Consider the following 21,968-nt stretch of genomic DNA (forward strand, 5'->3'; position numbering starts at 1 on the left):
ATAATCCACAGATTATAGTAAGATTATTATATTTGCTATCCATTTGATATGTTTGTTTATGATTGTTTGATCTGTACATTATTTTTATTTTATTATCTGTGTGCATGTTCAAAGAGGCCAACAGTGGAGGATACTAGCTCTCTAGTTGTCTCGTATGGCTCATGTCATATCCCAGAAGTCCCTTTACTCCCTTATTAAATTGTGTATTTTGTGTTTATTTTGAAGGTGCAGGTTCCTTTCATCATCGTGAAGAAACTCAATTATATTATTATTAATATATCTATCAGAGAATAAAGCAGTCACTCACCGGTTCAATTGTAAACATTAGTCGGCTTGATGTCACTACCCTCCTTCCCTTCCCCTCCCACCACACACACACACACACTTAGGTCTACCCCAGCAGCATCTACCCCGGGGGCACCAGGGGCCGCAGAGGGAGAGGGGGGCCCCCCTGCCCCGGCCCCTAACCTCACCAGCAACCGCAGACTACAGCAAACCCAGGCACAGGTGGACGAGGTAAGTCCCGGCACGTGTGTGTGTGTGTGTGTGTGTAGAAGATAGAGGATGAAAGGGGAAGAACGGGTGATGGGAAAAAAGGAGGAGGAGATGAAAGGATATAGTGTTAAGGAAGGAGAAGGAAGGTCAGGGACATTTGTATTGAGGAAAGCTCTCGCTCTCTGTCTCTTTCTCCGGCCATCTTGGCTGACTGTGACATCAATATTTAGATGGAACGTTTCTATTCCTTCTCCTCCTCCTCTTTCTCCTCCTCCTCCTCCTCTGTCAGTTTTTCAATGGTCAGGTCATTCAGCATAACCACCTACCACCCATGGACGGCAGCTATAGAGCCTTCCCCATGGGGGGCACCTGACCGCTGTCGCCCCCTGCAGGTGGTGGACATCATGCGCGTGAACGTGGACAAGGTGCTGGAGAGGGACCAGAGGCTGTCGGAGCTGGACGACCGGGCAGACGCTCTCCAGGCCGGCGCCTCGCAGTTCGAGAGCAGCGCTGCCAAGCTCAAGAACAAGTACTGGTGGAAGAACTGCAAGGTGTGTGTAGGTGTCACATTAGTGTGTGTGTGTGTGTGTGTTTGTTAGAAAGAGAGATAAAGAGAGTGTGTGTGTGTGTGTGTGTGTGTGTATGTGTTTGTTAGAAAGAGAGAAAAAGAGAGTGTGTGTATGCATGTGTATGTGTTTGTTAGAAAGAGAGAGAAAGAGTGTCTGTGTGTGTGAGAGAGTGAGAGGGAGACAGAGAGAGAGAGAGAGAGAGAGAGAGAGAGAGTGTCTGTGTGTGTGTGTGAGAGTGAGACAGAGAGAGAGAGAGAGATCGAGAGAGAGAGAGTGTGTCTGTATGTGTGTGAGAGTGAGAGAGAGAGAGACAGAGAGAGAGAGCGTGTACGTGTGTGACAAATGTTCTTACACGTACATCCAACCCCTGACCCTCTGTGCTATTGTGAAGAAGACATAATAGTTTCTCGGAGAAGGACCCAATCACCCATACAAATGAGCTTGGGAGTTCTTAATAGAAATAATTTGCTAGATAACCTTCATGCAGGTCAAGCTGTAAATCATTAGAACAGGTCTACAGTATTTTGCTGAGGCGTGTGTAGTGAAAGTCACCATGAGGATCATACATCAACTGCATATCTTGATAAGGCGCTGGCCTGCCTTCACTATGACTGGTCATTTGGAGCAAATGAGCTCCCTTCTATGATTCTAAGAACTCTCAGACTTGGGCCCATCTATATGGAGTCAGTCAATCATCTTGTGTGTTTTTGTGACTGCCCGGCTGCCCCTAACCCTAACCCTAACCCTAACCCCATCACCACCAGGTCTCTAGATGCTCATTTCTCCTGCAAATTCACTTATCATATTAGATTTCCCATTCAAATGCCAATCCATCTCTGTCATAACGTTAATTTATAAAACCTAACCTGTTCACCACCCCCCTATCCCTATCCCTCTCTCTCTCTCTCTCTCTCTCTCTCTCTCTCTCTCTCTCTCTCTTTCTCTCTGGGCACAGATGGCTGGGCTGTTGCCCGTCCAATGAGGTGGGTCTGTAGGGGGAGGGGCGGGTTAGAAATCCCAATCTGGATTAGAGAGGGTTTGGGATTAAATTCCCAGCTGTGGCTTGTAGTGTAACCCCCTACTAATCATCCACCCATACTATCATACTCTCTCTCTTTCATACATACTCACATACTCTCTCTTTTATACTCTCTCCTTCCATCTCTCTCCTTCAGACACACACACACACACACACACACACACACACTTGACCACTCTATTTTTCACTCTCACACAACCACTGACAGACATGCTATGTCTTTGACATAGGCCTCCTCTCTCTCCCCCCTCTCTCTAACCCCTAGTTCAGCTCTAATCCCTGTCATCCGGCCCCGCCCCCATCATCATTTCATTTTTTACCCCATCTCTGACATCATCCCATCATCCCTCCATCATGGCTCCTCTCTCTTAGTCTGGTATATCATCCCTCCATCATGGCTCCTCTCTCTCAGTCTGGTATATCATCCCTCCATCATGGCTGCTCTCTCAGTCTGGTATATCATCCCTCCATCATGGCTCCTCTCTCAGTCTGGTATATCATCCCTCCATCATGGCTCCTCTCTCTCAGTCTGGTATATCATCCCTCCATCATGGCTCCTCTCTCTCAGTCTGGTATATCATCCCTCCATCATGGCTCCTCTCTCAGTCTGGTATATCATCCCTCCATCATGGCTCCTCTCTCAGTCTGGTATATCATCCCTCCATCATGGCTCCTCTCTCAGTCTGGTATATCATCCCTCCATCATGGCTCCTCTCTCAGTCTGGTATATCATCCCTCCATCATGGCTCCTCTCTCTCAGTCTGGTATATCATCCCTCCATCATGGCTCCTCTCTCTCAGTCTGGTATATCATCCCTCCATCATGGCTCCTCTCTCAGTCTGGTATATCATCCCTCCATCATGGCTCCTCTCTCTCAGTCTGGTATATCATCCCTCCATCATGGCTCCTCTCTCTCAGTCTGGTATATCGTCCCTCCCTCCCTGTGCTCCCACACCTGCTCACTCCCCCATCTCCTCTACCTGCAGCGGTGGCGGTTTTGAGTTACTTTAGTAAATCTATGTGCAGTACAGGAACGGAGGTTCAGCAGTTTGAGGTGTGTGTGTGTGTTTGTATGTATGTGTATAGTGCATATACAGAATGTGTAATTAGAATGAGAGCGTTCAGAATAACCAACTGTTTTGTTTTTCAGATGATGATTATGATGGCAGTCATAGGTGTTATATGTGTTGGCGTGGTCTTCTGTAAGTATCGTAGCTCTACATTCTAACTCATAGGCAGTGTAAAAATAAGTGTTTCACTCAAATGCTACTCAATCCAGGACATTTAAAGCTATTTGACTGAAGAATTGCTCTAAACTATTGATGTTGTGGCCTTCTTTCTCTCTATCTCTCTCTCTCTCTCTTCCAGTGTATTTCTTCTATTGAGCTGGTCTCTTCAGAGATGGACAGAAGGGCAGGAGGAGATACCAGAACCAAGCCTTCTGCCTCACTCCTCTCTTCTCAGCCCCTCCATCTCTCTTTTCTCACCTTCTGTCAAAATGACTTTCCTCCCTCATGGTCATTTAGAGAGAATGAATGAGTGACTGGGTGACCGAACAACGAATGAGTGAATGAACAAATTAAACTCTCTCCACAGACGACCCTAGATCTGTCTGCTCCAAACTTTTTCCCTTTTTCTCCTCCTCAACCGTTGGAGATGTCTCCAACGACAACCTTGTTATCTCTAGCGATGATGATGATGATGATGGCACATCTGTTTTTGTTTTTAGTGTGTTTTAATTCTCTGTCTTGTGAACCTCTGTGTTGCTGTATGAACCTCCTCTGGGTGACCATGTTGTCTGTGGTCATTCAGACCAGAATCGCTTTTGTATAATGTTGTTGTAAAAAGTAGTTTGTAGTAAAGTTGCAATGGATGAGGAAAGGAGAGGAGTCACCTACTTTAAGATGATAAACAGGAGGATGTCTGTTACTAAGCTAGGACTAACAGTAACAATTTTACTGAAATAAAACATCTGTTTACTGGGGGGAGGGGGGGGGGGTGCCGTGTTGAATTACATGCAAAGAAATTGTCTTGAGCTCGAATATTTTTGATAACAGCTGATGTGAAAAATGCATGGCTATTTGCTTTCCATGCTTGTTCTAATAAAGGCATCTGTAGCTGACATTGTTGTGTACTTGTGTGAATTATACCATGGGATTAAATTAAATGACTTAAATTACACTACTGTCTGCATGGGTAAGGTGACTTTTCTACCCTACCTGAAAAGGCTGGGTGATGCTGTTATTCCATCAACTACTATGACAAGCCGTTTTTGTGCGTGGCGACACACCAAAGATAGCCTCCCTCGGGTTGTTGACCTGCAGTTCTATGTTGCTACCATAAGAGGCAGTGTTTTTTGTGCATGGCTGTAAGCCAGCGCACCTACCACAAGAGGCAGTGTTTTTTTGTGCATGGCCGTAAGCCAGCACACCTAGAATAGCGTTTGTCCGGTTATCACTCCCTCCCTCCCTCCGGTCAATGTTGATCTGCACTTCTCTGTTGGCACCACAAGAGGCAGTAGTCCCAGCACACCAAAATAAAGAAGGACACCAAAATCAACCTGCCGATCTCCACTGCACAAGTAGACTAGCGGTGAAAGCATAGGACTCCCACCCGGGAGACTGGGGTTGAAGACCAGGTGGGAATGACTTTATGGGACTATACCCCAAACCTCCACACGTTCATCTTTTCACTCCAATCTTTACCCCTTGCCTTATAGGTCAGATCCTGTCCCAACCCCAACCCTTATTCTAACCCCAACCCACACTGGGGACTGGAAGAAGGACACCAAAACCAACCCACCGATCTCCGCTGCACAAGTAGAGTAGTGGTCAGAGCATAGGACTCCCACCTGGGAGACGGGGGTTCAAGGCCCCGGTGGGGATGACTTTATGGGACTATACCCCAAACCTCCACACGTTCATCCTTTCACTCAAATCTTTTTATCCCTTACCTTTGTCCAGAAACAAAAGTTGAACCAATTGCAGCAAAATAGCTAACGTTACAGGAATCATCAGTGTAGCTGGTTTAGGCACTGACAGCTACCATTAATCCTCTGATTTGTTTTGGGCGAGGGAGCTGATGTACAGCTCCCACTTGAAGTCCTGGGAGATGGTGGTGCCCAGGAAGTGGAAGGAGTCAACAGTGATCACTTGGGTGTCATTCAGTGTGATAGGGCAGAGGGGGGCTGGATTCTTCCTGAAGTCTACAATCATCTCCATTGTTTTGAGAGAGTTGAGCTCCAGATTTGTTGTTTTGGCTGCAACAGGATAGCAGCTGTTCGATCTCCCACCTGTAGGCGGACTCGTGAATGGTAGTGAACGGTGTGAGAAAAATAATTTCTTGATCCCGATTGAATTGTGCCATGACCATCACATATAGTGTTTGTCAATTTAAAACATATACTTTACTAATCTTGGTTAACTCGCAAGTTAGTTAATATTAGCTAGCCAAAACAACACTCACCAAAAGCTTGTGAAGCCAATCTCACATGCCAGCACTAACAGAACTGACTAACTCTCCTTTCGCATTCCTGCAGCTCTAAACATGGCCAGACTAAAAGTGATTTTCACCTCTTTTAATATTTTAAAATTGTTCTGGAATAACTGCTTTATAGTATTATGACAAACTGCGACTTTCTTGACTTGCAAAATTATGTTCTAAAATGACAAACATGTGTGATGGTCATGGCACAATTCAAACGGGATCAAGAAATTATTTGTTTATCGCTATCATTGACTACCGGACGACCGTACATATTGTTTTCCAAATGAATGTCCCATGGGATGGCTCTTCCTGCTTCCGCTGAGGTGTTCTATTACAACCACCACTGAGCCATGTGAGCCATGTGAGCCACGATCAACTGGGTTTGCATTAGGCTCCCTACCAGGACCAAACCTCCCACACGAGCCACGATCCCCATCATACGAGTCATGCTCCGATTGGGACCCCTTGTCACGCTGGATGCCCCGCTGTCGTCCACAGACCACCCTGAGTCCGATAGATACCCCCGTGTCAGCTGTGGATGTCGTAGTATTTAGTTAACACACACACACACGTACACTGGACCTGATGCTCTTAGCCTTTCTTGCTCTGAAAATTTAATTTAATGTAATTTATTGCTCTATAAATGTTCTTAGTCGTTAGACAAATATATTCCAGGAGCTTGCTCCAGGTTGCCTGTTTTAATATCTTTGTTGCTTTTATGGCTCTGTGTGCTACTAACCCTGTTCTGCCTTCCCTCTCCCTAGTGCCTCTCTCTCTCCCTCCTATCTTCTAACCAGGTCCAGTGGATGCCCCACTGTCACCAGCAGACCTCCCGGAGTCCGATAAGTACCCCTGTGTCTGTTGTGGATGTCGTAGCATTTAGTTAACACACACACACGTACACACAGACATACACCAGCCCACTTCCGGCTTTAGGCCTGGGCCATAGCAAACACACACCAGTATTTGCCAAAAGCTATGATGCTTTTTTAGCCTCTCTTACTCTGAAATGTAATTTAATGTAATGTATTGCTTTATAAATGTTCTTAGACGGTAGACAAACATACTCCTGGAGCTTGCTCGATCACCTTGTTGAGAGGGGTCAGGGAATATTTTTTACAGCTCACTTATCTGGCCCCCGGGTGATTACTGTTTTTTTGCTTCCCTCTGGAATATGTAGAGAGTGGGTCGTATGCCCACCTCCCTTGTTCTCTATAAAGCACATTGTGTTGCCTCTGGGTATGAAATGCGCTATACAAATAAAGCTTTGATTGATTGATTGAAAAAAGGCCTCTACCTCCCTCTTGTGGCTATGCTAACCAATTTCCAACAAGTCACTACTTATGTTCCTACTGTGACCTCTCTTCATCTTTGTTGAATATATATTATCATAACACACCTCTACTGGCTCATGAGTCTGCCCATCACACCAGTTATCCCAAATACCTACTTAGTCTGGCTCTGCTTCTGGGATGTGACTATTTTACAAGCTGAAGGTAAATTCTCATAAAAATATGACTTACAAACATTACTCTGCTTCACAGCAGAACTGTAGTTTAACAACTTACAAATAATTGCTTCCTTCTCTGATTCCAAGGTTGATGAAAGGAACAACTGCTGATCACATGGAATAGTGGATGACATCATCATCATCATCTTCATCCGCTTATCCAGGGTCGGGTCGCGGAGGCAGCAGCTCCAGCAGGGGGCCCCAGACATGTGGATGACATGTTAGAGATCATTAGTGGTCAGTGGTCGAGGAGCCTCTCCTGGCAGAGGTACTTCCATCCTCAGCCATCAGCCTTGAGGTTGAGTACATAGTGTCACTGAGTAGACAGCTGAACTTGTCAGGTATCCATGAGCCCCACATTGTTTGGTTTTTTTCAGATACATAAACTAAGAGGGGCAGGTATATAGCCAATAAAAAAGGTGTATAACCAGTTCTTGGACATGTTTCCAGTGAGTGATGGGAAGGATGACACTGTTGCTACTGCTATCAGAGATGTCTTTCACAGGAAACATTTAGGATTAGAAACTCTATTGACTTCAGACAGACGGAGCAGCAGTGTTATTCTCTCAGGTTTATTGAATTAGATTAGTGGCTCCTTTCTGGTACTTTTATTTTGACAATGAAGGGCCTCTTAATTTTGTACCAGTTTTACATGCACTTTGACAGGAAGTCCGCCATCTTAGTTCTTCAGCCACGTGTGAATGTTTACACAGAAATAATATGCTGCAGTATTTCTTCTGTTTATTCCTTTGACAGCATCATCTGTGAGTATTTGTTTTGCGCATAACTTTGAACTATTTGATCTGTATTTTTGGATATTAGCTAATTATTAGCATATTTGTATTCCTTGTTAACAATAGCCTTCCTGAAACTATCTGGGTTGTAAGGAGTTTCTACAGTATGTTAATATTTATTTTACAGTACTCTTTGTTAATTTTGTTAGTTTCACTCTGATTCATATTGTCTATGAGAGTGTGGTCCAATAAAACACCAATATTCATTTGAATGGAGTTTAGCTTGCTGCTGAATTGTATACCTACGGGCACGCACAAGAAGAGCAGTACAAGCAGCAATGCAGGTAGGATGATTTTACTCTCCATGTGAGTGTGCTTCTTCGCAAGAAATATATCATATATGAATTTCCTGTTTGACATTTATTTTCTCATTTAAACAGAATGTTTAAATGGTGTTGCCAAGCAATTATCAGACAGTACTTCAGGAATAGGGCAAATTAGACTTAAGTCAGCAGCTGCCACCTTGCATGTCTGTGATTTGAAAATAAAGGTATGATGTACAGTAGCCTGATGCATAATACCTTACAGTTGGTATTTCCTGTTTATTCATTATTAAATAATGAGTCTATTGTAACATTTAAAGGAAGTAAAGGACACAAGGTGGATGTCACAGCATGGAGCCATTGAAGCCCTGCAGAAGAACCTGACTCACAGCATGGAGCCATTGAAGCCCTGCAGAAGAACCTGACTCACAGCATGGATCCATTGAAGCCCTACAGAAGAACCTGACTCACAGCATGGAACCATTGAAGCCCTGCAGAAGAACCTGACTCACAGCATGGAGCCATTGAAGCCCTGCAGAAGAACCTGACTCACAGCATGGAGCCATTGAAGCCCTGCAGTCTTGCCAACATTGACCGAGGTGAAAAGATGCCCACTGGACAAATGGCTATACACATTCTGTGGGACATATTGTACAGTGTTCAGGAATTTACATCCAAACACCCAGGAATTTACATCCAAACACCCAGGAATTTACATCCAAACACCTTAAACCTTTGTCCTCTCACTCCTTTTGTAATTCATCACCTCCCCCAAATATTCACATAGCTGTGCTAACATACAAAATGGCTTCCAGAAGGCCATCTGTCTACAATAGAATAACCATCCTTTGTCCCCAATTGCCGCCCTTTTTCTCATGTCACATGTCTGTACTCTTGGCCACGCCTGCCATTTCATATGATGTACAATGCAGTAGCCAATCACATCCTGGAAAGACCTTACCTGTGTTTTGACTGCATATAAGCCACAGCAGAAGACCAAACGGGCACTTTGCTGACTAACCACTCGTTGTTCAGGAAGTCCTTGCGCTCGTATGTTTTTCACAATAAACCAGACTTAATCTTTTGAGCGAATCTTGGTAAATCCTTTTGACTAGATCAGTTAAATTACTATCACAGTTGGCGACTCGGGACGGGATCTACTGCCGTGGGGTTCGCCTGGAGTGGAACCAAAGGACGCAGACGTGCGGAGCGGTAGCCGCTCTGGAACTTCTCTCTGCGTCTATGCGCACTGGTTCGGAGAAGTCCGCCGTTGGTTCCACTCGGCTAAACTCACGGTACGTTGAAAAACGAATCCTTTTATGCTTGTTATTTGCCATGGTTTTGGTTCAGATTGTGTTGGTCTGGATTGTTGAAAACAGAAACCCCGGCGTGGGTATTTAGTACGTATTTAGTAAGTAACTATCTAAGGAAGTTGTGAACAGCAATAGATATATTTATATATTGTATTGTCCTTTGATTTCGTCCTTGTTTCGTTACGAGGGTATAAACAGTTCAGAAGAAGTGTGAGTTTTGGTCTCGTGAATTTGTTCCCCTGTAGTTGATGTACAATTCAGGTTGTTTATCGGTTGCAGCTTAGAACGGGTTTTTTGAGTTAATACGCCAAAGAGTTGGCACAGAACAGGTTTCCCTTTGGCCGATCGCGGGTGGAATTAAAACCGCAGAGCCGTTGTTTTCTCAACGAAGGTAGCTACAGGGAGTGGTTTTGGTATGTTAGTCCGACCCGCGTTTCTGGTAGAAGCGTTTGTCCCTTTGATCCCGGGTGGTTTAGTCAACCTAAACTAAGTTTAGCTTTGACTAAGTGGCTGGTGCAGCCAGGCATGCTTGTCGTGTGTTAAGTCGTGTGTTCGTCCTCTTTTCGTCATCTTTGGTCGTTCTTTGTTTTGCGTCCCCGTGTTAGTCTGCTGTTTTACTGTTGGAGTTTCGGCTCTGTCTTGTATGTGCACGGGGTTGTTAGTTTGTTGTTTACTGTTTGAGCCTCGGCTCTTGCCTTGTATTGTTTGTTAAGCGCGCCATGGATCCAGGTAAAGTATTGTAAGTATTTTGTACACTGTTTAGACTGTTAAATTCGTAACTGCTAGATTTCCAGTAGGCTAGCTGGTTGTCTGGGAGACGCAGGAAAACACCACTCCGCTCTCCCGGTGATCCGCCATCGAGCCAGAGAACAAAGGACCAGTTGACTGGGTGAGTTATTTAGCGGTTTAATGTGTCTTTGTTTCTTTCGAAATTGTATTCCTTTGTTTATTTCCCGCCTGTGTTTAACTATACTTTTCTTTTCACCGTTAGTTTTGAATTATAGGCTGTAGGGTATTGTGTTAATTATGAATACCAATACTAGTTCGCTGTCTGGGCCAGCTAAGATTGTTGCGCAAAGGTTTTGGGATGATGCTTGTGTACAGTATTTGATCTGGGCGAAGCATTCTGATTTCCCCCTGTCCGGTACACTCAATATTAGTGAGTTAGCGACTGTTAGGGCTCAGTTACAGGCGTTTGAGATGACTAGGTTAGGAAGGGAGCCTGGAAATGCGATAGATTGGAATGCATTCAGGAAGTGGGAAATACTCGCACACGAGTGTTTTTTCAAGTCAAAAAGAAGCGTAGCTGACGAAGTTAATCAGAGAGAGGAATATTCAGAGTCCCTCCCCCCTCCTAGTCATTCCGTTTTGAACTCTATCACGCCGACTCGGCACTCAGAGCTCACACATCCTTCCCAAACTATGACTGGTTCACCCGCAGCTGCTGCCCCGCCTCCCAACTCTGTTTTTCCGTCTGCTCCCAACCAACAACGACCACAGTACTAGTCGTCACACAAACAAGAATCGTAGGTATAGAAACAGAATAGACTACAGAATGAAACCGAGGGAGGGAAACGAAAACGGAGACAGAACTGACGTGTGTTTTCACTGTGGTAAAACTGGTCACTGGATCAGGAACTGTCGCAGTTACCGCAGGCAAATTGAAAGGGAGAATCCTGCAACCTGGGATTCGGCGCCACCTGCTGGGGTTCCCTTGAACAACCCACAAGGTAGATTTTAACTAGCCAATATAGACTTATTTTTTTAAGGTAAATAAACAGGACGAGACAGATGTAGCTGAGGACGTAAGGTTTGTACATGATAGTGGGGGGGATAGATAATGTTTGCCAGTGTCTTAACCTGAATACAGCATCTCCTAACCCAATTATATATTTTTAATGTTTATGTTAAATATCTCATGTTTATAGTTTGAGGCACATTCATCGGGGCTGAGTGTTTTTCTGAGTGTTTTACAGACAACTGTCGTTCCGGGAGTGATGGGTGAGTGCCGAACCAGGAGACGACACAGGACCGGAGGTGGAGATGGGGGTTACCGGCCTGTTTCTCTACAGATGGGCGATCTGTGGTTCGTGAGATGCAGGACCAACGCCATGTCACCAACTCACTGTGAGCGACAGATAAGTATGACATAGGGAAGAGACCATTTTTGTCCGAAGCGGGCCCAATACTCTGTCCTCAAATGCAGAAGAGGGAAGTTTTTAGATATACAATTTTTAGCTATACAAATTAAGCTTTGATGGATTTTTTGATTAATTGATAATTGATGTTTTCTTAATTGTAAATGAAGCCAGTTCATTTTAGTGTCATTTTATTTGAGTGATGCATTTTTTTTTCCCCCACCTCTGTTTTATCCTGACTTCAGGAAATTTGTTTCTACCCTTAGGGGGGGGTTATTTTGTTGAGACAAGAATGTGTTTATTTTATTGTATTTCATAAAATCGCAAGAGAAATTCTAGAGCCAAATCCAATTGCCTTGATCATGACTGGGGACTGGGCGTGTTAAAGTCATTCTAACACTGCCCCTGATGTCACTGTAGGCTACTGCAGACTGGCTCTAATGACACTTGAACAGACACCCTGTTTAAGTTTTCCTGACTGAATAACAACATTTTTCCCCAAAGCAGGAGCTTGCACTTAACCATGTTTCTGAGTATCTCCCAACAGACTGCTGATAACCGTTCCTGACCAAAGAGGGAAACAGGGAAACCAGACCAGAGGACTCTCCTTTTTTCTCTTCTGTTTTGTCTCTGTTTGTCTCTCTCATCTGTGGATCCACAGACGGAGCACTTCATCAGCCTGTACTGGGGGAGCGGGAGCGCCGAGGTGGCCCTCCAGCAGCACGACCCGGGCCGGCCCTACGTGGAGCAGTACCGTGTGGACCGGGTTCAGTTCAAGAGCCTGTACGTGCTGCTGGCGCCCTGGCTGCGCACCTTCACCCTGCTGGACCAGGACAGGGACTCCCTCCTCACCTTCCGAGAGCTCGCTGGCTGACCGCTCTATGCAGACCTGCCCAATGGGAAGACAGACTACCAGGAGCAGATGAGCAGCCTGAGAACAGGCCAGAAAACATGGAAGAGAAGTAGATGTTGCGGGAGGAACCTACCCGTCAAAGATGGAACAATCAGCACCAGGACATTCTGGCCTGTGTGGAATATCTGTCAAAAGTAGCTGAGAGGACGGTCCATGCAGCCGAACCAGAGATCTCAAGGACCGTGACAGTCACCGCCACACTGTCCTCTCCTCTGATGAGCAATCGGAGAGTGACCTTGACAGTCACCGCCACACTGTCCTCTCCTCTGATGAGCAATCGGAGAGTGACCTTGACAGTCACCGCCACACTCTCCTCTCCTCTGATGAGCAATCGGAGACTGACCTAGCCGGTCACCTCCTTCTCGTGGTTGTGGTATGACAACGTGGAAAATCTCAACAGCAATGACTGCACCTCTAACCGCACACACTGGAACCTACATTAAACATTCAGAGACGCAAACATGGAAGCTATGATCCAGAGGAAATTACATGCGATTATTCACAACAAGAGTGAATGAACTTTGAAATTATCTTGAAAAATATCATATTTGTTTACAAGAGTTACAATGGTTGAAACATGAGTTGATAAATAAGTTTGGGTTTTTCCTCTAAATTGACCAAGAGGTTTTTTGCCCTTCTTACACTGGTAACCATTTATCTTTTTGCCTTGTTCAAACTTTAAATCAAGGTTTTTTGGTGAATGGTTGTCCACTCTTAGACTATAAATAGTATAATCATGTCATCTTTTTTACCTTGTTTCCTGTCAAATTTCTGAAACAAGGGGTTTTGGTGCGTGATTTTGCACGTGGAAAGAAAATAATCTTTTTTTTTTTTTTCACCTAGTGGAGAGATTATTTCCTTTCCACATGTATAGCATAGCTGAATGTTTAAACTTTGTGTTTGGATTTTATATTTTATTTTTGTGTACCTGTTCAGGCACAAATGGGGGATTGTTCAGGAATTTACATCCAAACACCCAGGAATTTACATCCAAACACCCAGGAATTTACATCCAAACACCTTAAACCTTTGTCCTCTCACTCCTTTTGTAATTCATCACCTCCCCCAAATATTCACATAGCTGTGCTAACATACAAAATGGCTTCCAGAAGGCCATCTGTCTACAATAGAATAACCATCCTTTGTCCCCAATTGCCGCCCTTTTTCTCATGTCACATGTCTGTACTCTTGGCCACGCCTGCCATTTCATATGATGTACAATGCAGTAGCCAATCACATCCTGGAAAGACCTTACCTGTGTTTTGACTGCATATAAGCCACAGCAGAAGACCAAACGGGCACTTCGCTGACTAACCACTCGTTGTTCAGGAAGTCCTTGCGCTCGTATGTTTTTCACAATAAACCAGACTTAACCTTTTGAGCGAATCTTGGTAAATCCTTTTGACTAGATCAGTTAAATTACTATCACAACAGATTTGTAGCAACTGTTTATCTACAAGCTGACTTATTGCTGCATCTTGCTAGCCTGTCCTGAATGTTTCAGAGGGCAGATGATAACCTTTTTCTAATCAAGGAGCAGCTGTTCATAGCTCTGTCTATCACTACACTGAGGTGACATGTTGGTTGTACTGTCTGATCACAACACTAAGAGTTCTAATTTTTTACCTATCTGTATCCGTCTATCTGTATCTGTCTGTCTGTCTGTCTGTCTGTCTGTATCTATCTATCTATCTATCTATCTATCTATCTATCTATCTATCTATCTATCTATCTATCTATCTATCAATCTATCAATCTATCTATCTATCTATCTATCTATCTATCTAGCTATCTATCTCATTAATTGTCTGCACCCATTTTATTATTGTATCTGAGGCTTCACATGTTTGGTGATGGGACCTCAGTGGGTGAGAACAGACATGCTAAATAGACAAAGATTTAGGCATGGGCAACATCTTTCCATCCATTTAAAAATAAATATGTATTATTTTATGCCAACCTACATTGTCTAGCCCTAACCCTAACCTCTTAGAGTGCATGAAGTGTCGGCCAGCTGTGTCATGTGTGTGTGTCTCCATTTTCAGCATCAGTACGTCCAGTTTGATAGTTCACCTGGGCCAGCAGACTAAGCAGAGCCTCGACCCAAACAAGCTGTCCTGAATGGTCTCCCAGGTCACCCATCATCACAGCTACAACAGTGACACCAACAACCCTGTCACTCTGCTACAACTCTGGTCAGCTGGAAACTTCAACCACCACATCAGACCAGTCTGCCTGACAGCAGCGGGCACCACCTACCACCTACCTACCAGAATAGCACAGGTAAACCTACCACCTACCTACCAGACTAGCACAGGTAAACCTACCACCTACCTACCAGGCTAGCACAGGTAAACCTACCACCTACCTACCAGGCTAGCACAGGTAAACCTACCACCTACCTACCAGGCTAGCACAGGTAAACCTACCACCTACCTACCAGGCTATCACAGGTAAACCTAGCACCTACCTACCAGGCTGGCACAGGTAAATCTAGCACCTACCTACCAGGCTAGCACAGGTAAACATACCACCTACCTACCAGGCTAGCACAGGTAAACCTACCACCTACCTACCAGGCTAGCACAGGTAAACCTAGCACCTACCTACCAGGCTAGCACAGGTAAACCTACCATCTACCTACCAGGCTAGCACAGGTAAATCTACCACCTACCTACCAGGCTAGCACAGGTAAACCTAGCACCTACCTACCAGGCTAGCACAGGTAAACCTAGCACCTACCTACCAGGCTAGCACAGGTAAACCTAGGCTAGCACAGGTAAACCTAGCACCTACCTACCAGTCTAGCACAGGTAAACCTAGCACCTACCTACCAGGCTAGCACAGGTAAACCTAGCACCCAATACCAGGCTAGCACAGGTAAACCTAGCACCTACCTACCAGGCTAGCACAGGTAAACCAAGCACCTACCTACCAGGCTAGCACAGGTAAACCTACCACCTACCTACCAGGCTAGCACAGGTAAACCTAGCACCCAATACCAGGCTAGCACAGGTAAACCTAGCACCTACCTACCAGGCTAGCACAGGTAAACCTAGGCTAGCACAGGTAAACCTAGCACCTACCTACCAGGCTAGCACAGGTAAACATACCACCTACCTACCAGGCTAGCACAGGTAAACATACCACCTACCTACCATGCTAGCACAGGTAAACCTAGCACCTACCTACCAGGCTAGCACAAGTAAACCTAGCACCTACCTACCAGGCTAGCACAAGTAAACCTAGCACCTACCTACCAGGCTGGCATAGGTAAACCTAGCACCTACCTATCAGACTGGCACAGGTAAACCTAGCACCTACCTACCAGGCTAGCACAGGTAAACATAAGCACAGGTAAACATACCACCTACTTACCAGGCTAGCACAGGGAACTCTATCAAGGCAAGGCAAGTTTATTTATATAGCACATTTCAGCCACAGGGCAATTCAAGGTGCTTTACATGAGACATTAAAAGCATTAAAACAAAAAGCAAGACATAATAGACATTTAAAACAAAAGGCAGGACAAATTAAAAGCATTAAAACAAAAAGCAAGTCATTATAGACATTTAAACAAAAAGCAGGACAAATAGAATACAGGAATAAAAGTTACAGTGCAGTATACTGATAAACATAGCTCCTCTTAGAAAGCAGTGGCAAAAAGAAAAGTCTTCAGGCTTGTTTTAAAAGAACCAAGAGTTGCAGCAGACCTGCAGTTTTCTGGAAGTTTGTTCCAGATATGTGGAGCATAAAAACTGAATGCTGCTTCTCCATGTTTTGTTTTAACTCTGGGGACAGAAAGCAGACCTGTGCCAGACGACCTGAGGGGTCTGGATGGTTCATAGCATATGAGCAGATCAGAGATATATTTTGGCCCTAGACCATTCAGTGCTTTATAAACCAACAGCAGTATTTTAAAGTCAATTCTTTGACAGACAGGAAGCCAGTGTAAAGACCTTAGTACTGGTGTGATATGCTCCACTTTCTTAGTCTTAGTGAGGACTCGAGCAGCAGCGTTCTGAATCAGCTGCAGCTGTCTGATCGATTTTTTAGAGAGACCTGTATACATGCCGTTACAGTAGTCGAGTCTACTGAAGATAAACGCATGGACAAGTTTTTCCAAATCCTTCTGGGACATAAATCCTTTGATCCTTGATATATTCTTCAGGTGATAGTAGGCTGACTTTGTAATTGACTTAATGTGGCTGTTGAAATTCAGGTCTGAGTCCATGACTACACCAAGATTTCTGGCTTCGTTTGTGGTTTTTAGCATTACTGATTGAAGTTGAGCACTGACTTTTAATCGTTCTTCTTTGGCTCCAAAGACAATTACTTCAGTTTTATTTTTGTTTAGTTGGAGAAAGTTCTGGCACATCCAATCATTGATTTGTTGAATGCACTTACTCAGCGCTTGTATGGGATTATAGTCTCCTGGTGATATAGTGATATAAATTTGTGTGTCATCTGCATAGCTATTGTAACATATTTTGTTGTTTTCCATAATTTGTGTTAGTGGGAGCATGTAAATGTTGAACAGAAGAGGCCCCAGGATGGAGCCTTGGGGAACTCCACAGGTCATTTTTGTCAGCTCAGATTTGTAATTGCCTATAGACACAAAATAATCCCTGTCCTTTAAGTAGGATTCAAACCAATCTAACACTGTACCAGAAATTCCCAACCAATTTTCCAGTCGGCCTAGTAGTATGTTGTGGTCTACCGTGTCGAACGCAGCGCTGAGATCCAGTAATACTAAGACTGAGATTTTGCCATTATCTGTGTTTAAATGGATGTCATTAAATACCTTAATTAGAGCAGTCTCGGTGCTGTGATGTGGTCGAAATCCTGACTGGAAGACATCAAAGCCATTACTTAGTGCCAGGAAGTTATTCAGTTGTTGGAAAACAACCTTTTCAATTATTTTGCTTAGAAATGGGAGGTTTGATATGGGCCTATAATTGTTCATTTGTGAGCTGTCTAGATTATTCTTTTTTAAGAGTGGCTTGATGACTGCAGTTTTCAGGGTATGTGGGAACACACCTGAAAGAAGAGATGTGTTTACAATTTGTAGTAAATCAGAGGCCATGCAGTTGGATACAGTTTTGAAGAAGTCTGTAGGTAGAACATCAAGGCAACAGGTGGAGGATTTCAGATATTGTATAGTGTCCCCCAGGGTTTTATGGTTGATCGGATTAAATTGGTTCATGGTACAATTATTGATTTTAAGTGGACACTGTGACGACACATGTCCTGTACCTGGAATGGAGGCACTAACTGCTTGTCTAATTTTCTGAATTTTGTCAGTGAAGAATGAGGCAAATTCATTGCAGGCCCTGGTGGATAGAAGTTCAGAGGCTACTGACACAGGAGGGTTTGTCAGCCTATCAACAGTGGCAAACAAAGCACGCGCATTGTTATGGTTTTTGGTGATGATGTCAGAAAAGAAGGTCTGTCGTGCATTTCTCAGCTCCATATTATAAATGCGAAGTCTCTCTTTATAGATGTCATAATGAACATGGAGATTTATTTTTCGCCATCTGCGTTCAGATTTTCGACACTCTCTCTTTTCTATTCTGACCAGCATGGCGTTTCTCCATGGAGATCTTCTCTTACCAGAGACCACCTTCACCTTAGTGGGTGCAACAGCGTCAATAATGTTTGTAATTTTAACATTGAAATTATCTACAAGCTCGTTGACTGAGGCCATATAGAGGGCAGGTGTGGACGAGAAAGCCTGAGTAAATATCTCACTGGTGTTTTCAGTGATGTGCCGTTTTGAGATAACCTCTGATTGAGAATTTGTGTGCATGGAGATAGTACTCTCAAAGAAAACACAGGAATGATCAGAAAGCGCAACATCAGACACCTGAACCTTAGAAATATTCAGACCTTTGGTGATGATTAAGTCCAGAGTGTGCCCCTTGTTGTGTGTGGGCTCCGTCACATGCTGAGTCAGTCCATAGTTATCAAGGACACAACCTAGCTCTTTTGTCCCTCTGCCCTGAGGGTTGTCAACATGGATGTTAAAATCACCAACAATAACCACACAGTCAAAGTCAATGCAGACAGTAGACAACAGTTCAGCAAAGTCATCAAAGAAGTTTGGATAGTATTTGGGTGGCCTGTAGATGTTTAGAAATAACGCTCGGGAAGAGGAATTCAACTGAAGAGCCACATATTCAAAGGAACCAAAATTTCCATAACACATCTGCTTACATTGGAGGGAGTCATTAAACAAGATGGCTACTCCACCTCCTTTCTTATGCACTCTAGCCTCGCTCATAAAGCTGAAGTTGGGAGGAGTTGACTCAATAAGAACAGCTGCACTGTTACCGTGGTCTAGCCAAGTTTCAGTTAAAAACATAAGATCAAGATTGTGGTTGGTGATAAAATCATTGATTAAAAATGTCTTTCCTGTTAAAGATCTGACATTTAATAAAGCTAAGTTTAGTGTGCTGAGGGTATTATCTGCACATTTCTCTGTGATAGTTTGTGGCTGACGAGGAATAGATACTAAATTTGATACATTTGTAGAGCCGGTTGAGTGTTTCCTGTTACTTAGCAGATTCACCATTGATTTTCTATTACCTATCAAGACAGGAATTGAGGAAGATACCATCACGTTGGGTCCTGGCTTGTCCTGGAAGGGGTCATGAGTGCCATTAGCCTTGTAGCCTATCACCTACCTACCAGGCTAGCACAGGTAAACCAAGCACCTACCTACCAGGCTGGCACAGGTAAACCTACCACCTACCTACCAGGCTAGCACAGGTAAACATACCACCTACCTACCAGGCTGGCACAGGTAAATCTACCACCTACCTACCAGGCTAGCACAAGTAAACCTATCACCTACTGTACCTACAGTACCAGGCTGGAACAGGAACTAGGATGGTCCTTATGCTGATATGGATCAATTATCAACACAATCATAGCCTTTTATACCCACTAACCCCAGAGGACTTGGGTATTGGAGTGGTTTCCAGGGAATCACAAATCCAGGAAAAAGTCACAAGAGACAAAAAAGCCCTCTACCTCCCTCTTGTGGCTATAGTTGTACATAACCTTCTGTTTCATAATTATATTTCCAACAAGTCACTATGTTATCTTCCTACTGTGACATCTCTTCATCTCTGTTGAATATATATTATCATAACACACCTCTACTGGCTCATGAGTCTGCCCATCACACCAGTTATCCCAACTACCTACTTAGTCTGGCTCTGCTTCTGGGATGTGACTATTTTACCAAGCTGGAAGTACATTCTCATTAAAATATGACTTGCAAACATCTGTAGTTTAACAAATTTCAAATAATTTCCTCTTTCTCTGATTCCAAGGTTGATCAAAGGAACAACTACTGATCACATGGCATAGTGGATGACATGTTAGAGATCATTGCTGGTCAGTGGTCGAGGAGCCTCTCCTGGCAGAGGTACTTCCTGGAACCCATAGACATCACCAGATGCCTGGTTTTGTCCCTGGTGATGCTATGGCAGGCCTGTACTGCAACTGTCTTCAGGTACTGCTTGTTATTTGGCCAGTTTCCCTTCAGTTTTGTGTTCAGCAAGTGAAATGCATGCTCAATAGTATTCAGGTCAGGTGATTGACTTGGCCATTGCAGAACATTCCATGTATTTGCCTTGAAAAACTATTTGGTTGCTTTCACAGTATGCTTCAGGTCATTGTCCATCTGCACTGTGAAGCGCCGTCCAATGAGCTCAAGCTTTTGGATGAATATGAGCAGATAATCTTGCCCACAACACTTCATGCTGTAACCAGGTAACTGGAAATTGTATTGACTTCCCCTTTTGAAGGGTGTCTGTGTATTAGGGAGACTCACAGAGGACATCCCTGCTAACATCCATGTTCTCTCCACAGTGGAGGAGTGATGATGTAATTTGACAGGATAGAGGAGGTCAACAAGCTGGTCCCTACAGCAGGTTAGACCCTCTGAACTACACTACTCAAGACCTCTCTCTCCCGGAAGTAATGGACAATATGTTCTATGCAGCAGGTGATGATATTCCAACCTTAACTTATGTCTCTCTTCTCAGTTATGGACATAGTGAAGACCTACTTAGCAGATTATGATGCAGTGTGCACACTCTACGGGAGGTCTACATGAGCTATTGGGTTAGAATACACAGTGTGTGATGCTGAGGCATTGCTAGGCAAGGCAAGGCAAGTTTATTTGTCTAGCACATTTCAGCAACAAGACAATTCAAAGTGCTTTACATGAGACATTAAAAGCATCAAGACAAAGTGCAACACATAAAAGGTCATATAAAACAAAATGCAAAAAAGGACACTCTTTTCTTTATCACATACTGCAACCTCTCTGTGCTATGCTATTCTTCATCATCATCGGGTCGTCCACAGATGGGCCTCCTATCTTTGTCTCCAGTTATCCCTATCCTGTTAGGTGCCAACAATGTATCCTTTCCCACTTTTATGTAGCCAGTCCATGTGTCTCTCCTGTCTCTCTACCTCAGCTGATCAGCTTCCTCAGGTCCTCAGGGTGCCACTCAACAAAGACGTAAGGGTGCCACTCTTTCTTTCTTTCTTTCTTTCTTTCTTTCTTTCTTTCTTTCTTTCTTTCTTTCTTTCTTTCTTTCTTCAAGACATCCTGATAGGCGCTCAGCTCTGCCCACCAGCTGGACCAGCATCACACACCCCCACCCCCAGCCCCGGACTGTCCCAGCCCACCCCTGGCTCCGGACTGTTCCAGCCCAGCCCCGCCCCCGGCCCGTCCCAGAACACCCCTGGCCCCGGACTGTACCAGCACAGCCCCGGCCCCAGACTGTCCCATCACAGCCTCAATGCCAGAGGTCTATTTCTGACACACTGCATGGACAGGTTAGAGCACACATACACACACTTTGACATCCTGTCTGCAATAATGATCTTCTGCCACCCTACTCTCTCTCCCCCCTGCTCCCAGGCTATAGCTCCCGCTGTGGTGATTATCTGCAACTGCTGTGCTGTACAGACTGAGAACAAGGAGAGATGGACACAGGGCCTGCCCCTCCAGCAGCTTACCAAGAACGCAGGAATGGTCAGCAACAGACACAACCAATCTGAAACACTTCACTTTAGCCTCAAACAGCGTATGCATAGGCTGTGTTCGGAGATTTCACAGTCCATTCTCTGTGTGTACTTTGCACCGTAGGCTGCGACCCTAACCCCTGCTATGGATGGGAACAGCACCCACTGACAGGATATAGATCAGGTACCAGTTATGGTCCCTCATCCCCGGATAATAGTTATTGATTAGGGTGATAACGTGTATATCTATCCATCATTCCTTCTTCCTCATTTTGCTTTGCTGTATGCTATGATTTCTATCACATTTTTCTCTTTATTTTTGTACGTGATCTCACCTCATTTCAAGTGAACGTTGACTGTAGATTCTTATAAAGGGGAAAATTATACAAAAAGGTTGAAT

At 44.3% G+C, this 21,968-nt stretch overlaps 1 protein-coding gene across 1 annotated transcript in view; it reads left to right on the forward strand.

Moving 5' to 3' along the window:
* Nucleotides 1-336: 336 nt before the first annotated feature.
* Nucleotides 337-21,968, forward strand: part of LOC311329251 (uncharacterized protein) — a gene marked incomplete at both ends in the record, with an annotated part of 63,194 nt that continues 41,562 nt past the window's right edge. Inside the window, 5 exons of the mRNA XM_084463124.1 lie at nt 337-516; nt 888-1,046; nt 3,254-3,305; nt 21,016-21,059; nt 21,513-21,578. Coding sequence (XP_084319250.1) covers nt 337-516; nt 888-1,046; nt 3,254-3,305; nt 21,016-21,059; nt 21,513-21,578 — 501 coding nt within the window. The remainder of the gene's footprint in view (nt 517-887; nt 1,047-3,253; nt 3,306-21,015; nt 21,060-21,512; nt 21,579-21,968) is intronic.

The sequence above is a fragment of the Borostomias antarcticus genome (genome assembly GCF_949987555.1).
Source record: "Borostomias antarcticus genome assembly, contig: scaffold_132, whole genome shotgun sequence".
NCBI classification, from domain to species: domain Eukaryota; kingdom Metazoa; phylum Chordata; class Actinopteri; order Stomiiformes; family Stomiidae; genus Borostomias; species Borostomias antarcticus.